The sequence below is a fragment of the Liolophura sinensis genome, chromosome 2, assembly GCF_032854445.1.
Source record: "Liolophura sinensis isolate JHLJ2023 chromosome 2, CUHK_Ljap_v2, whole genome shotgun sequence".
Classification (NCBI taxonomy): domain Eukaryota; kingdom Metazoa; phylum Mollusca; class Polyplacophora; order Chitonida; family Chitonidae; genus Liolophura; species Liolophura sinensis.
Window position 1 is genome coordinate 20,836,641 of NC_088296.1, and position 18,996 is coordinate 20,855,636.

Genomic DNA, 18,996 nt, shown 5'->3' on the forward strand with positions numbered 1-18,996 from the left:
GAAAATTACACATACTTACATCAGTTAAAATAAAGGTGAGATTTTGCCTGTTTGAGGCTACATTTCATCGTGTTCGTATGTACAGCATATGGCAAAGAACTTCGAACTAAAACAGTCATATATGTAAGTATACCGAACGGTGTGTACATATAGCCCTGCATATGTAATAGTGGTCTATCGCTGGATATACATGTATCTGACCTGGATATTTTGTAACCGGTGGTGTTAATATTTATACTAGTCGTTGGCACGTAATAAATGGAACTGCCTCTGGGATCTATATTATATCCACTGGTTTTTATTCAGCTAGTACAAACTTTTGTAGGTATAGAGTGAAAGGTTTAGACGCCTGTATTAATGCTATCTGTATGAAATAATTTGATTTTGATTTGGCTTCCTGTCCGGTCGAACGTGGGTTTTCCCCCGGGCTCTGTCCGGTTTTCTTCCACAGGTTACGATGCCGTCGTATAGGCCCAGTTTCCTTGAGTAAGGGATAAACACCTATGAAATAGATACATATTACACATATCCGTGTAAATGCCGACTAGCCCATATACATGAAGCACAAATGTATTTAGATCATTTTAAGATCATTTTAAGTCGCCAGCCTTAAAACCAGCCAGTCTGAATCAGTCATGACGCTAGAAATGTACATGTAATCAAATATCAAGCATCGAATCTTTGGTTTGGGCGGTTTCACACTGAGCTCATCGTACAATTATTCTGTTGCAGTGTGTTTTCTCCTGTTTAATATCTGTGTGTGAACATCAGAGCTGCTGATACAGGATCTGGGATAAGTCCATCCGTTTGAGACCAAGGATCACCATGTGGAGGGATTTTATTCAGCCAATGCTCTTTGTCATTGTCGCCACTTTTGTAAATGGTGGTAAGTACATTCCTATAAATTAATCAAACGATTACTGAAATGTAATTCATTGGATATATCATGTTTGTTATGTTCATTTTAGTCTAAGATTTCTTACGACCTGTTTCCCTAAGTACAAAATGTGTCACTGTCTAGAAGAGACACGTCCAAGCTGTGAACCGAAATATGGTATTTAAGGTTCCAAAATCAATCAAAAAAATCATTTGAGGCAATCAACATATTACTGAGTTAATATGAGTTAACCATGAGTTCTACCATCAATTATGCTGCTTACTGTTTGGGCATGTGAAGATAGAAATGCTCTACAGGGGGAATTGGATATGCTTGTGTAGATGGACAGGAACTATGACGAACAGGATGGGGGGGGGGGGGGGGCGCCGGTACCGTATTATGTTGGGGTGGAGGGCGGGGTCAGTATACGTCGATATACATTAATTCTAAACTTTACACTTTAGTGAGTGTGTTTTTAAAGGAGGAGGCACCAAATTAAAAACGACTGTGTCGCCTGGAATAAGTCTGACAGGAGAAATATCCACACAGTGTTCGAAACCAAACGTTATAATGATAAAAAAAAATTAAAACACAACAGAATATAGTTTTGCATTATGATGTTTATTGATGTAACTGTAATAAACTATTAGGTGAAAAATAAATTTAACAGGTAATCTGTAGGCGGGAACTATTATATTGGTCCCCCCTCTCTCCCCCTCCACCCCAGAGGCACAGTACAATGCATTTTCACATCACTCGTGCCTAAGCTCTCCACGACCATTGTGAACACGTTGCCCAATTTTCTTTCTTCAGACAATGAAACTCTCTCCCTTTTCTCCAAGATCACTGAAACGTGACCAGACAATAGGAATACATCTGCTTATATCATTTTAGATGACTCTACCGTGTATATACAACAATTTGAGGGCGTCGTCTCTGCCACAGATGCAGACGCTGTGGTCTCATTGCCCTGTAACTACACCGCCGCAGAAAAGATCTGCCCGGTCATACTCTGGTACCGGAAGGAGGGAGATTCAAAGACACTAAAAGCGAAGATAGACAAAACCAACGAGCTGGTGTCGTACGGGGATTTCTCAGGAAGAGTTGGGCGTGGTGAAAAGGGCGCTCTCATGATTATCAGACCAACTGTCAACGATTCGGGTCACTATATCTGTTATGTGGCTATCAGCGACATTCACGTGATGTACGCGAGAGGTCCCGTGATACTGAATGTCACCCAGAGTTTCAGTGATCCTCCATACAAAGGTCATAATGGTAAGGTTGTATAGTATTTTGTTGCCTGTCCCACATAGATAAAGCCACATTTCTGTAGAGCGGCTGGAATAGGTAAAAGATTTATAATCGTGTCACGTGACCTTATTCACTGTCAGGCGTGTCTACATATATATACGTGTAGGTCTATAGCACATTCGGATCAGTGAGTAAAATATAAGTGGATCCCTGTATACAGAATTATTTTTACCAAAGAATCAATCAGCACAAATCCAATCGATTAAATTTGCTAATATTTTAGAATAACCCAAATATATACCTTTCATGAAATAGCCGCCTCACCTGTGCACATGATACTATTTGCAATCGGTAGAAGAGTTCCAAATGTATAAAGTGGGTTGCATTATAACCTTTTTAAAATTTACAAACAACAAATAGCACAGTAACGAGTCAGATATATGCAGTTGCCAAAGCCAATAATTTGAGCTGCTGCAAAAAAACAATAACGTGAGCTTTTCTTGTTAAATACAACAAATTTAATTTCATTAACGAATATGTTTTTTCACCAAAAATACCTGGTTGAACCTCTCTAAATGCAAGCTTTCATCAGTTCATATAAAAAAATCTGTGTTGCACATTTAGATGGCCCATATATATTTGAACTGAATTAGTCAGCCAGGTAAAACTCTCCACGTAACTACAATAAATGGCTATTCTTTGAGTAGCTTTTTCCTCGCTCGTAATTTGACTCGTACATTTACTCCACCCTGATGAATGACTCGGTGTGCAGCGCTGTTTTGGGGATTTGGTGGTTAACCTATATATGTTCATGTACCACATATTGATTTCAGTCTAAGGCTGTCTATGCAGTAACGCTAAATAGAGCGGCTGGACTGGATATGTCATACTATGTTATTCGTTGTTATCAGTCAGCTTTTATAAAATTTTTCCACCGGTTATCAACACACATATAATAAGGCAATTGCAGCGACAAACATGACACGGGTCTCGCCTTGTGTAGTGAAATACATACAAGTAGAGTATATTGGTTGGTTCTTTGATCAGTGTAATGGAGAAGGCTTAGGTCTTTCAAGCAGGGCCTATGCTGGCTATACGGACAGTCCCATGCTGTCATACATTTTAGTAGCTTTACAACGGCTTACGATGATACTGTCGTTTCCAATGGTCATTCAGTCATTATGTTATTTAACCATCTTTAGCACAGTTGTAGAAGACGGGAAGTTACGGACTACGGAGTTTTGTAGTGTCACACCGTAACTACATGTGGTGCAAAATGTATCCGTGATTGGATTGAAAACGTTTCTTGGTGAATGGTAAACAGGGTCGTGCTTATGTATCTTTGTTGTTTCTTGGTTTACTTTCTCGTTACTTTATTAACGAGAATTTTACTTTTGTATATTCCACATGTATTTCAAAAAAGATAATACAGACGTAAAGATAATGTAATACTTACAAACCAGACTCCACAAGAATTACCGTTATAGACAGCATAGCATTAAATTTCATAGAGCTGCCTGGTCCTATTATCACTTAACGTCATAAATATTAAAAAAGCCAGTGGCGTGCTGGGTTTTGGACGTTTAACAGTTTTTGTAGGAGGACTACCTTCACTGCTATCGATTTTACTGTAAACCCGGTTTCTCATAGTACCATATTCGAAATGGTTTACACGTTTTTGTAAAATAATTTAGCCTCTTTAAAGAAAAAAACCCCCAGTCTTATGATCTTTAGAGATTAAGAATACAGGCTTCGCTTTGCTCTCTGTTTAATCTCTGTCGACTCTTAGGTAAAATGTTTTATATTTTCGTAGCCTATGAGACCGATATGGATTTACTCTCAATACTCCAATCATTAGTTCAATGATGTTATTCTATTTATAACACCAAATACATTCCCTGTCGGTATTGTCCCAGTATAACTCTTGGAAGAAAACTCAGTCTTACGACTTATTTCATTGAATCATCCAGAACAGCATAATACAAGATCCGAAAATTTGTTTTCCAGTTTGAACACTAAACAGTGAAACCCTTTTATTCACATATATGTATACAGTCAAATCATCAAATATTCCATCAGAATCAGCAGTACCATTTGAGAGAGATAGAGAGTTTCAGGGGGAATAACTCTGAGCGGCTTGTTCACACGGCTATATACGATGAACAGTCTTTAGCAATTTAAAAATATTACGACGGGTATATGTGCTGGAATTTCTACCTTAGGTACATTTTAATGCAAGAGAAGTAACTCTTTAACTCATATAGTCACAACCCCTTCAGTACAACACTAAATCCTTCCTGCGTAATATACTGAAGATTACTGATCTCCCGCCAGATCGAGCAAATCTCCCGCCGGATCGAATACACAAGCTCATCCTACTGTAAATCATGGTCGGCTCCTCTTGGGAAGATCGGCGATCCTTGGCCAGTCTCTATGCCGATTCTCTATGGAATGCTAATCGATGTATAAGCTGTGTTTTGAGACCGTATAACTGTCTTGCATCTGTATAGTTCAGTAACTGTAAATTTTCATCTGTGTTATCTGCTAACAAATCTTCTGTAGCTTGCCTTGACCTTGCCTTTGCTCTTGTCTTTGTCTTCGATTTTGACTGTCGTTGTCCTTCAGGACCATCTGTCAGACGCCATGATCGATGTCTTTTTATAGCGTGCAGACAGAGTAAGTCGGTGCTAATCACCAAAAATCATACATTTTGATTGCCTGACTTGCATTGAGCAACGTTCGCCTCTTACTACACCCCGCCTATAATTTACTATGATGGAAGCAAAATATGGTTAACATAACATAATTTTCTTTATGCAAGCATAAAGAAAAAAAACCCGTTATTACTATCAAATAGTGCTATATTAAATATTATTTGACAAACACAGATACTGTAAAATCTGCTCTTTCTAACAATACCCATATAACACATGAGCCGTTTTCGTAATTATCAAAATCCTTGATTCCAAAGCCTCCAATCCGAAATGCTGAACGTCATGGTGGACTTTACAAACCACGACGAAGTGAAGTGAATCATTTCGGTAGGAAATAAATACTTAATAGCTTTTAACTGAGGCAGGGCTTCCGCGGCTCAGTTGGTTAGCGCGCTAGCGCAGAGTAATAACCCAGGAGCCTCTCACCAAAGCGGTCGTTGTGAATTTAAGTCCAGCTCATGCTGCCTTCGTCTCTGGCCGTACGTGAAAAAGTCATAAGACATGCATATAATGTTCTAATTATTATTATATAATTCTAAAACAAATGTATAATGTATTATATAATTTTGTAATTTCAGACTGCAATGTACATAAATATGTACCATGTACATATATTCTTGTGTACAGCGTAAAACACCAGTTTGATAAGTAATTCAAATATATAATTCATAACTAATCTGCTGTTACGCATCTATATTTCAAACCTAAGGAAAAACACAATTGGTATTTTCAATCAGTAGTCCATGAATACAGCTTAGAAGTACATATAAAACCATTCTTAATCGGTACTTACAAATCACCAAATTTCTGAATCTGAAATTACTGATCGGTAATCGATATTTTCTGTTTAGTGATTCATACTTTCGAAATACGTACATAGAAATTAGAATTCTGTAAATGTAAATAATAATTCTAAAAATTTTTTTATCTATAATCACAAATAATAAATCTGTATTGAAGGATTTAAAACCAACTATCATGTATTCTTTTACATGAATAACACATTCGTTATTATTTATTGCGGGCATTGATTAAATACATTGTTATTTGTAATTGTGAAAGATGTGTCAAATTAGTAAATACGGATCACCAGTCCCACTAGGATGAGCCACGATATGGCTGAATTATTGTCGAAGTCGCGTCGCTGTGAGTTTAAGTCCAGTTAATGCTTTTGCCCTCTCTGGCCATAGTAGGGAAGGTGTGCCGACAACATGTGGATGTTTCCCATTGGCTGGGTCCAATTTCCTCCTCCAATTATGTTGGCCGCTATCGTATAAGTGAACTTCATACATGAGTGCAGTGTAAAATACCACTCAGGCAGATAAATAAACATTCGTACTTACAGGCAACGTCATTTAAAATAAACCCAAGCCCAGACAGAGACTGCGATCTGGATTTTATTCATTGATTTAATCTGACTGGTGTTAGAATATTTCACTTATCCGACGGTGGACATCATTATATGGTGCAATGAAACCAGCCAAGATGAAGATGTGCAAGTTTTGATCCGTCCATATGTTATTAGGCCCTTCCCTCGATTTATGTTTGTTTGCCCCATTATGTTATCAAGTTACACCCAATGGGCGCAAACTATGGCAAAGTCATGTCGCTCAGCAAGCAAATAGGTTACATCGGTGGATCTAAATAACCAGTAACCATATAGCGCAACATGCGTGTTTAAGTTCAATGACGATTTAGGTACCCGCTTGTTAAAACTACAACAGCTGACATATCAGATATGTATGTGTGGGATTTTCAAATTGTCATGTTAATGTTGACTCCTGATGACTTAGAAACCGACACATACAACTGTTCATGAAAATTACACATACTTACATCAGTTAAAATAAAGGTGAGATTTTGCCTGTTTGAGGCTACATTTCATCGTGTTCGTATGTACAGCATATGACAAAGAACTTCGGGTGGGTACAGACTGACTGTGCACAGTATGCAGTGATAATACATAGGTTTTAAATCACCAGTGACACTGTTACATTCTGTACACGTGCTTCGAAAGACAATGGCTACATGTACCTGAAGCTGTTGAGCGTGTGCAAACAAGTGTGCGTTGTTCGCACACTTATTGACTCCTTGTCGTCATAAAACTAAAAAAATTGTAAAATACAGCGTTGAAATCCACGTATACATACATACGAAATTATTACCTGGGTGGAAAGAACACCGCCAAACAACGTTTTCACCTCACATCAATGACTCCCTCACCTCGCATGACTCCCTCACCTCAATGACTCCCTCACCTCAAATGACCCCCTCTCGTGATATCCAGTTTGTATTCCTTGATTACATGTGTTAAACTTACGTGTTCATGATTTACGACTGGCTGCATATCACGTGTGTAATTGCACAGCTGTGTCAGCTTCACCTAGGTCAAAATGAGGATGAATATATTTCTTGGAACCCTTTGTTTGAAATGGCGGTAACATAGCAGCGCGCCAAAACCAGAAAAGATCATGGTGGATCAGCGTTGGTGGAGATGTTTTGGCTCAGTGCCAAAGTCTCGACGACAGACAGCCGTTTTACTTGTGGGATTTTTCCAGCGTGAGTAGATTCGCTTCAGTATAAAGTCGTGTACCGCCATATTTGTTTGTCTACCTGCGAGCCTTTCCCTATGAATGTAGGGCACATTGTGAGAGTTGACTGCTTCCTAAGCATGTCTGTCAGCCCCGGATCAATATCACTCGTTCGTGGTTCATGCGTCTAAATACGCATGTTTTAACATTCTATTCACCTTTAGAGTTCATCAATGATGTGACATGATATGCTGTCTGAAAATAAGGAGACCAGGCCAGTTTACCTAATGTAAACTGTGCCAATGCTGTTTCAAAGACGTTGATTCATGGAGCGACATTTTCGTCCCCTACAGGCGTTTATTGTAAGCGAATGTGGGCTTTTCTCCCCGCCTCTGTCCTTTTTCGTACAATATTGCTGGCCGCCCTTGTATAAGTGAAATATTCTTTAGTACGGCGTAAAAAACAGATCAAATAAATAAATAAATGATAGTAACGGAAACTTCAAAAAGTGAAATGTAAGCCTGGTCTGAATACTCAAGCACACGTGACACAATCTAAGTTAGGAAGTTTAATACAAAGGACTGCTTTCTTCGTGGCCACGTTTGTGGGTGGAGGACACCCGGGGTACCCGGAGTACCCGGAGTACCCGGATCTTTTCCCCAGGTATCTGACAAAGCAACTAAAACTAGCGAGTCCCAACACAGGAGCACTTACAAAACCGTTGTTTCTTTATAGCAGGAGAGCTGGGATGCTGCACGTGATGATCAATTTGATTGTGATTTGCAACCGTCTGTCTCTAATGCTTTTATTCAACAACATGCAAGTAAGGCTGGTATGCTGGTTTTTGTGATATTTCCGGAATATGCTCATTACAAGCACGTCTAGACAGATTCATTTACACCCTATACAGGACTACGTGAGCATTGACATGTGCAAGAAACTTAGGACCGCATATTACTTAGATGCAATAAATTCAGACAGTTTAAGATGCAACAATGGGTAGCCCACTTGATCTTAAGCACCCAACAAAACATGGACTGCTTGCATCACAGAAAAACATGACCAGAATTCTCAAGGCAGTCGAAGAATTTCCTAAGTGCTTTCTAAAGATTTTAATTGATTTATTTTGTATTATTCCTTTTTTGTAAGAGAATAACTTGAAAATAATGCACACAAATTTTGTAGACCACCCATATTGTTGTGATATAGTCACATATTAAACCACAGGGCTGATTCATTGTCATGAAAATGTGTTACATGAGATGTCATTAGAACAGCTGCAAGCTGCACATCTGTATCCTGTATTTAAATACACTGTACATATATTGGTGGTGTGGCACGAGGTGATCATCTCATTACCAAATGTATAATTAATGACTCACTCAGTCTGGGTTAAAATTACTTCTGCTCCAAACCCAGCACACTCAAAAAAAAAAGAAACTGTTAAATTTAACAGAAAGTCTGTTGTTCAAGTGACGTTAGAATATATTCTGTTATTATAACACAGCATTGTGTGATATTCAACATAATATACTGTTACTCTGATAAAATCGATATGCTGAATATATCGAATATGTGTGTTTTATATAACACGCATAAACTGTTGCAATAACCTAATACATTGTAGCATCACTCAGATAACAGACTTTCTAATAAATTTAACAGATTACCTTTTTGGCAGCATGTTTTTGTATTCTATATATACCTTGAATTTGTGGTACTTTCAAAATCATATTCAAAGCGGAAGGCGACAATGTAATACGATACATTGATGTACCTGCGCTCTGAAGGGAAGCCTAGTTGGTGTAATAGCGTTGTGACCCAGTTTTTACAGGGGCATCTGGGGGCCTGTTATTAAATGAACAAAGGAGGGAACAATAACGCCACTCTCATCCAATCGTTATTCGTCCTTTAGGGAGAATTTCCGTTGGAAAAGGGGAACCCCCGTCTCAACGTTGAGTTAACATGGTTTAGTCACTTTGATTTAAAAGATAGAGGCACGTCTATAGAACATAGGGGATGCCGCGAGTTTAAATTCTTGAAAAGGCACACTTTGTCATGCCTTGTGGTATTAATTAGGGTGTACAGAAAATTCAATAAATTCTGCATATATGTGTGGGATAGGCAATAATCAGATGCTATGATTTATCATTTTTTTAAAACTTTTGAAACGTTGTAATGTGAAATAAAATACATACGGAAATCAAATGTCATCAGTATTTATTTATCTAGAATATTTGTGCCATAAAGAAGACAAACATACGCAAATGATTATGGAATGCTGCTGGAATATTTCAAGCATGTTTTAAATCAGTCGTCTTTTATTCTTAGACTTTAGTAAAATACGTAAGTTTATAAGTATGTGTAAAATAACTAAATTTAAAATTAGTTTTTCAAGCATTCTGGGATGTACGCCCTCTAAAAAACAGCAGCCAGATATCTCCTTTTATTTGAATGGTTAGTTTTACAACCGCGTGCAATATTACTGCTAACTATCTTAATTGAACAAATCATGAAGTCAGCAATGAACAAAGAAGAAATATCAGACGACAGTTCCATGGGGACTGTAAATTGGTTTGGAGGTGATTCTAACAATGAGGGTTATTAGTGCACTCCGTTGTACTTGACTTTTGTTGTATATTTTGCACATTTACGTGTTAGTATGGCCACTTGCCCAACGCCAGTCGTCAGGAAACTGGGGTAATTTTTTATTATAAACAAATAATTTTTCACTCGAAGTATTAATTTTTTAAACAGGAAGAGAATTTTCAGTACTGCCAAAACGGATTCCCTCGCTTTGAAAAACAATTCCATGTGTAAAATGTATAATGTGTATGTTATATGTAAAACCATTCATTGTGGTGTACAAGAGTATTTCATTGAAGCTTTTAATGACAAAATTTTATTAATAAACTATTTGACAAGCCAGAATATTAACTAGTGTGCATAGGAAACATAGAAGAATTGGCAAAAAATAGGTGCAATTGCAAATAACCAGTACTTGAAGTCATTTATAATAGAGAAGGTTTTTTTGTGTATTGTTTCAATTAACTATATATCCCTATTTTTCCTCAATACAAAATGATATTTCATGTGAAATGGAGTAGCAGTGCAAATAACCAGTATTTCAATTCGTTCATTATGGAGTGGATTTTTTCGTGCGTTGTATCAGTTAACTAAAGTAATTATATATAACAATTCTTCCTCAATGGAAATAATATTTCATGTGAAATAGAATACCCAGCCGAGGAATTTGTCGATTCACATGCTTTCGCTCTTCATGTTGTCTTAAGTGACAAAATAGCGGTCGCTGATGTGTCTATGGTCGACGAAACCTAAAGTCTAAAGTTCCAAGAAGATAATTTGCTTCTCCCAAGTGTGGTGTGCATATGTACATGATTATTAGTAACTTACCAAATGCTTGTGGTTTAACACGAACACATCGGTTTCTTTCACCAAGACTACGGACAGTCATCGTGTAAGTCAATTTTAGCAAGGCGTTACACAATAATGAACAAAGTTTATTCCACGTGTGTGGATTGAAAGTCATCTCCAGTATGCCTGACCTCATCGGATAGAATAGGTCTGCTCTGAGTTTCCTCCCTTGTTACATGACAGCCATTATGACATAACACGAGATTAGTTTTGAGGCGTTCAACTACGAGAAGTGAGACTTCGCCTATTAAAGCATGCGTTATGTAGATTATGTCAAGACAGTGACAAATATTTTCTAGATAAAAGAATGTAAAAATGCAGGATATGTGCCTTTGATATCGAGCTGCAGAAATGCCGAAAAATCTCTGTTTTTCAGTCTAGGTAGAAACTATATGTTTGATGGAGTTGGTCAAATCTCTCTATTGGGTTTAAGTAAGAACAGGATTCTTAAACTAACTCCAAATGAATTAAAAATTACATAACATTTATCCTGGGCTGTCCAAATAAGTTTGCAAAATTATAATCTGTCCAAAGCTGGGTCCAAACCCCACCTAACACATGCCCCCTTAACTCCCTATCTTTCCATTACCCATTTTCTGAGGCCTCGCCTCACCACAGCACAAGCCCACCTTTTAAAAGGGAAACTGATCTTAGGAGTGGTATTACGGTGCCGTCCTATTCTGATGACCTTGGTAAACCTGTCTAGTTGTTTTTGCGGTTGTAACGATGACCATTTTCAGCTACGACACAAATGCTTGACCCCCTGCAGATATCAAACTACAATGATTTCTTTGATGAACAGTCATGCTTGCGCAGTAGCACGTGTATAATAACGCCTTTTGCGGAAATGCATAAAGAAAGGTTGACTTTTATAGCAGTCTTTTATATATCAATCTTTATAGAAAGATTCCTTTATTTTGCAATGTTTGCAATGTAATATTGCAACATTTTGATTAATGTCACTTTACAAAACAGAGCATTTAATATGTACATGTGTTACAAACTGCCTTAAATGGACGCAAAACTGCCAACTGACTTCAGCAGTTAGATTTTCTTAACTGCGTTCCAGAGAGTATTAAGTGAGAGCTGAAGTTTTCAGTAACTTCAGAAATTTCCAGTAAAAAGAAATATTTTCTTATTTCTTCTTGTTTTTTTTTCTTTTGTCCAAAGTTTCAGCTGCAGTTCACATTCAGCCAGTTGACGAGCCAATAAAAGCCAAGGACTCTGATTGCATGGTCATCCTGCCATGTGACTTTACAACAGATATATACGAGAATCCACAAATCACGTGGTATCAAGAGAGAATCGGCGAGAGGAGAGAAATCATGCGGTACAACATCAAAAATCACTTGTCATCTTACGGGGAGTTTCTAAACCGTGTGGCACGAGGAGATAAAGGGGCACTGGTAGTGTTTAATCCCAAGTCACGTGACTCAGGCAGTTATACCTGTGAAGTTGAAATCGACCACGACACTCCATCCTGGATGAAGAATACAGTAATCCTGGAAGTTGTGAAAGTACCCGATGAAGAGGAAGCTACTTGTAAGCATTACTTCCTGCTACGTTGCTTATCTTTATCTGCCAGAATTTCCACTGATGTATTACTTGTATCATGTGTAGATAATCAGAAAATACGTCGTCAAAGAGAATTTTATTAACCCGTAGTGTCCAATTGTCATTAAGTCATCTGGGAGAAGATAATTAACCAGTAGTGTGCAATTGTCATTAAGTCATCTGGGAGGAGCTAATTAACCAGTAGTGTGCATTTGTCATTAAGTCATCGGAGAGAAGGTAATTAACCAGAAGTTGAGAATGCATTCATAATTCACATGTAAAAATATTTACAACGATGAAATGTGGCGTTGTATGTGTTTGAAAGGATTGGTACCCAGATTTATCTTCCTGTCCTTGGTATAAGGTTGTAACCTTTTTAACAGTATGTTACCAGGAGGGCCTCTGAGAAACGAGACTTTAAATCCACAGAAAACAATAGAATTACTACCCTAGCTGATGACAGCGTGTACAGAAGAGACATTTATTGGAAGTCATCTCGAGGTTGCATCTACTTTTCTTTCACTTTACCGGCATGCCTAAGATTGATCAAACTAATGACGAATGAACTCCGGCTTTGCTTTACACCCACCAAGTCCTATCAGCTGAGGATATACACATATATGTAAAGCCTAATTTTATCTCCCTGCTGTTAAAAATTTCGCTTTCCGCCAGGATTTCTTATTTCAACTCCGGCCAGCCCGGCAAAGATTTTGCTTTGTTTGGCGGGTATAAAAACCCTTCCGTCTTCTGCCGTGAATCCACTCTTTCCTGAAGGCGAAATCGTTTGGAAACTTGAAAAAAAAAAACTCTCAAAAGTCCTTTGACAGCAAACCATTCTCGGAGAAATTCGATGTGCTTGTTGTCACTAGTGTGGCTTTTTAACACTGAACTAAATGGCGAAGCCATAAAGGGTCATAAAGTTTGAACTTGTATGACGTCATTCGGCGAAGACTACCGAGTGTTGGCGAAATGCATAAACGCCGTCTCATTATCTAGTGGTTTTTTTTTTATTGCCATATTACTCAGATTACTGTATCTTTTTCCAATATTTTTTACGCTCAATTTAACAAGATATACAACTGTAGCTATTAATGAATATTATAATCATTCTGAACACCAATCTTTTAAGTGGCAAAAACTGATATGACGTCAATATGGTCAGAAGATGTCACCATAAAATATATCATTCCAAACGCCTTTTACTGAGTTGAAAAAATTCCAAATAAATAAAACTTCTAACGTTTTTTATGGACAGTTATTAATTGGCGTTTTATCTGACATACACTTTACGTTAGTGTTTACTATGCCTTTTATATATGTGTTAACGTTTGACCAAAATTGAAAATGCTAAATGTGTGCATGTACTTTTCAAACGTTTTTTCCCTTTCTTTGTATTACAAACCAGGTCCAGTATACGAAAAACCGTCTAAAGGATTGATTGTTGCTGTTGTATTGTTCTTCCTAACCTCACTTGCCTGCATGTTCATACTGGGAAAAAGGGGGATAACTCCGAACCGCCATATCTGGAAAACTTTTATGGAAAAGCCAAGGAAACAGCGGGTTATTTTTGGTAAGAGTATTGTTATTTTATTTTTCTAAATAGTCGATTTCTTTATCTTAACCGAACAATGAGATACATGTAATTACAGAAATGTATATTTTTACTGCCATACTTTGACACTGTAAGTTTATTTTAAAAAAAGGCCCGGTTACGATGGAAGCGATAATCACATCCATAACGTCGGAGAAGTAAGGTGCAAAAGCATGGCGAGTAACACCAGAGCAGTGTCAACTGTGTGATATTTAGCAAATGCTAACACGTAACAGGTGAAATCCGGTCTCTAATCAGTTATGGTTTTGTTCTAACCGTTCGTGTATATGCTTAGACTCGCTCTAGTATCATCTTAAAATGTCCATAGCATCATGGCTTCAGCAGAATTATGAACAAAATCAATCGACGGTACCTGTAAGATATCAGGAGCCATGAAAGACTACATGTGTTGACAGAAAATCCAGCGACGACAGTGTGACACATGGTAAATGGTCACACGCAACTGAAGAAATCCTGTCTCTTCTATGTTTACGCCAGTTTTGTTTTTTGTGAAGGCCGTACTCCCACCATAATGCTGGCCGCCGTCTTATGAGTGAAATACTTTTGAGTACGGCGTAAAACACTAACCAAATTTATAAAGTGCGTCAGAGGAATGCGTTACTGATTGCAATATAAGGGCATCTCCGGTCTATAATCTTTTTTCCTTACCTTCCACTCTCCCCACATGACACAGACGTATATACTGGCAGAAATATGAGCGACTATAGCTTTCCCACCACGCGCGTGACCGTGTTTTTGTGTGTGTGCGTGTGTGTGTTTATTTAGCAAAGGAAGCTCTCTTTTTAGGCACGCCTCTCTGAATGTCTTTAAAAGTTTAAGCCAATAATTTTATAATTTCTAAGTAGCGTGGGGCCAACGTATCACGTGACTGTTCTTCAGTATTCCTGTATAATCCAGGATTATTGTGGTTGCCTAAGCACGTCCTAGACCTGTTATTTCTTTTTCATTACTTTCACGTTATTGTTTATTAAATGTGATGACTACGCAACCTTTTGAGTAATTCTAGACCCGTGACGTGTTATACATTGCAATTTACATCAATTCACTCCCCACTCTTCAAGTAAGAGCGCTTATGCCACATTCCTTGAATGTTTTTTATGTCTTTAAAAGTTTAAGCCAATAATTTTATAATTTCTAAGTAGGGTGTGGCTAACGTGTCACGTGACACTATTCTTCAGTATTCCAGTACAATCCAGAATTATTGTGGTTGCCTAGACCTGTTTTTTTTTTCTTTTTTATTACTTTGACGTTATTGTTTATTAAATGTGATGTCTACGGAACCTTTTGAGTAATTCTAGACCCGTGACGTGTTATACATTGCAATTTACATCAATTCACTCCCCACTCTTCACGTAAGAGTGCTTATGCCACATTCCTTTTGGGGTCACGTAATTTGTTACATTCTATTCAAACATTTACATGTACAGTTAAAATAAAACCCAAATGTAATGTCCGGATTTCACCAAACTGACGTTTCAACATTTTGTCTAGTTTTACTTTCTGTTCTGTTGTCGCATATACGTGAATACAGTACGGCGTGACATCATGTAGTTGCACTCTCTGCAGTGTTCCTCACTTAAATTTTGATACTAACCTGCCATTGCTTGATAACTGCAGAACACAACGCCAATAGTCAGGCTTACTAATACTTTTACATAGTAGTACGCATCAAAATTAGAGCTTAAATAACATATTTAAACAGTTGCGAGCAGTCTCAATGTAAGGGACTACACCAGAAAACGTGATAAATATGCTTTAATAACCCATTGGCCGTAGAGATCTCCAACATTAGAACCATCATGAACATCGTGATTTTATCTCACCCAGTCATCATCTTCATTTTCATTATAATTATCATTGTTTCCATCATCATTGTTATCATTGTCGTCGTCATCGTTTTCGTTGTCGCCGTCGTCGTCGTCGTCGTCCTCCTCCTCCTCTTCATCCTCCTCATTATCATCAGCATCATCTTCATTGTTATCATCATCCTCTTCATCCACAGGGTTGAGGGCGGCACTTGTTGCCTTAGTGCTTTGTCTGCTTATAATCGGCCTGATCTGTATCATGTACGCCTTCTCAAGCACCGCCCGCGAAACAGTTCGTGAGTATATTAAGGTTGATGTATAATGTGTATGTCGTTCTTGTTCCGATTTAATGCTTGTAAAAACATACACTATTAATGGCTAGATAGGAAACATTTTGGAATCCGTTTCTGCCATAGCCCTTGGCATAAGAGGAACATAAGACTACCCGTCATCTCGATGTCGGTATGATGTGACTACGTCTTGTTTGGCACCTCCGGCATGGCGTTCCATTGAGACAGCACTCTAAATATGTCGTGTATGCAATAATTTCAATAATGTTAATGACGCACTCAAGAATTTTCACTTGTGCGTTGCCAGCGAGGTTCATGGGTGCATGAAACTGGGCTGCCCGCAGTGAGCCACCCACCTTCGCTACATACCTGACAAACTTCCTGACTTCAATTCGCTTCCGAACCATAAAGAAATGGATCCAAGGACGCTATCTCATTGGCCAAGAGCATGTTTGTTGCTGGGAGCCCATTCTTTAAATCTATGAGTCAACGCAACCTCTTTTGCTTGCAATATGCCGTTGACAGCGTGAATGTGGGAATAAGTAATAGGCTGGTACAAGACATACAGCTGACAAACTTCTCAGATCCTCGATTTATTACAAAATTACAATGTTATTTACACAGCAGTTTTTTCCTGTCCATGGCCACTGTCAAAATACTACACTCAAGAAAAATATAAACGCACGAAGAAATTGTTTTCTCTCAGTATTAATTAACGCCTTACTCAATAATATTATTGAGTAGGTAAGTATTCACAATCAATTTTGGTTTCAATTTCCAACAGATTTTCACATTTATGCCAAGAACCCAGGAACTATGGGAGCGTGAAGCGTGAGTGGCCGATAATCTTAGTTCAGGCCCTCCGTGATGCTAACGGTGCACACACTCGGTACTGAGTGCTGTGAACTGTGATTACCGCGTATATTGTTGTTCAGTACAGCTGATGGAGGATAGTCATGCTACCTGTTGGGAGACTTATTGTGCTATATTGTGTTGTGGAACGACATTACCCAGCATAATCTGCTTATAACTCATTGGAATAGCTACAGTATGAAGAAACATGTACAACAGAGAGTGCAAATTCAGAGCACTGGCGACAGCCTGGTTCTTCGCAAATGGTCACACGTAACCGGTGAAATATGGCCTCTTTTTACCATTGCCGTCTTAGTTCGGGTTTTATTTAAATCGTTCATGTAACTTCTTAAATTCTGGCAAATTACACGCCCTCTAGCACCATGGCTTAAACAGAATTAGGTAAAACATGTTGATGTTAATTGCAATTTGTTAGACATCACTAGTCTAGAATCAGTCAAAGAGCAGTTTCCCCATCACTTTTGCGCCCCACGTAGCCTATTACACCAGAGTTGGGCGGTGCTATAGTTACACATTTCCTTCATGAAGACTTTTTGTGAAACAACTGATGACCTAATAGGTGTATGTCTAATGTTATATATTGGAATGAACAATACGGCATGTTTTCTCGCCTAATTGTCTTAAAGCCATGGCGGTAGAAGCTGTGTAAGTGTTTACATGAAGAATTAGAATAAACCTACCCGAGTAAAATTGACAAAGAGCCTGTATTTCACCGGCAACGTGTGGCCGTTTGCCAACTATAACAGTGTCATTGCCGCTTTGGTTTTTGATCTCTATGCTGTAGTCTTTAATACGCCACCGTTAAGTAAAGTGAGTACGATGATCATAATATATATGTATACATTGTATAATGATGATGAAAGAGAAGTCGTCAGACGAAACTGGAATGAAGAGTGATGAATGCGTATATTTATGTGATTACAGGACGATATGAACGTTTGGGCCTTGCTATTGGCATCACGGGTGCTTTGAGTCTAGTGGTAACAACGATTCTTCTAACATGTCCACCGGCAAGATTTCGTTCATTAATAACCAAGCGGAAAGACAGTGGCGACAGGGCCTCTATACCCGTGGAAGAACCTCACAGAGAGGAGCATCGCTGCAGTGGTGAATCCGAGGAAGAAGGGGCTACTGGCCTAACAGATACATTCTCTTGTGCTGTTGGTGTGTCAATTGAAAAAGGAACCTCTGTCGAAACTTCTGCCCTTTTGTCACAGGCGCGAGAAGGTTTTCAGGAATCAGAAATCCAAACATTGCCCGGACCACCTGGGTCAGACTGTGCTATTACTGGAATCGTGGCAACTTCTTTGAGGAACTTGTATGTTTCTACACCAAAAGCCTTGTTTTACGTGGACCTCTCCAAAAATGAAACGGAAGAACGTTACACTAAAGTAAGAGACTTTCAAAATGAGTTACTTATGATGGAGAAGTCTCCCGACGGTGTGATCCTTTGTGGAAGGCGTAAGAAATCGGGAATGTTTACAATCAGTCCCGCGACAGAACAATATGTCATTATCATGTTTCGCACTAGCGATAAAAGTGTCGATAAAGTAACAGAGATCAACCCTTTTACATGGGTGTATAAAGGACGGGAGGACCCTTTCCTATACATCACTGATTCCATGAAGGGGAAAATCGTAAAGTTGAATGCAAGTGGGGAAAAGCAAGAGGTCATTGGTGAACGTATACTACAAAACCCGCAGTGTGTCGTACAGAACTCCTCGCGCCAATTTATTGTTACAGATGTAACCAAAAATGACATTTTTGTCTTTAATCCCGACGGAGAATTTTTAAATTCAATGAAGATAACATTGCCCAAAAATCTGGAGAATGAAGTGAACGGGTGCAACAGACTGGCTGTTGGTCCTGACGACAAGATCTATGCTGCAGGCCCATCTTCAAGGAATATCCTAGTGTTTTCTGCAGATCGCAGGTTCGAAAACCTTTTACCCTTGGGCTCGGAGAAACACGACAGCATAACGTCTCTTTTCGTGTATCAGGACTTGCTGTATGTAGCTCACAAGGATTGCATTAGGGTTTATCCCTTGATTTGA

The 18,996-nt window shown here is 38.5% G+C and overlaps 1 protein-coding gene across 1 annotated transcript; it reads left to right on the forward strand.

Annotated features, from left to right (window-relative positions):
* Nucleotides 1-7,239: 7,239 nt before the first annotated feature.
* LOC135462571 (uncharacterized) lies at nucleotides 7,240-18,996 on the forward strand. The gene is made up of 5 exons (XM_064739795.1): nucleotides 7,240-7,401; nucleotides 11,979-12,350; nucleotides 13,768-13,932; nucleotides 15,977-16,075; nucleotides 17,867-18,996. Exons 1-5 carry the CDS (start codon nucleotides 7,314-7,316, stop codon nucleotides 18,994-18,996), a joined length of 1,854 nt encoding a protein of 617 aa, XP_064595865.1. The 5' UTR covers nucleotides 7,240-7,313.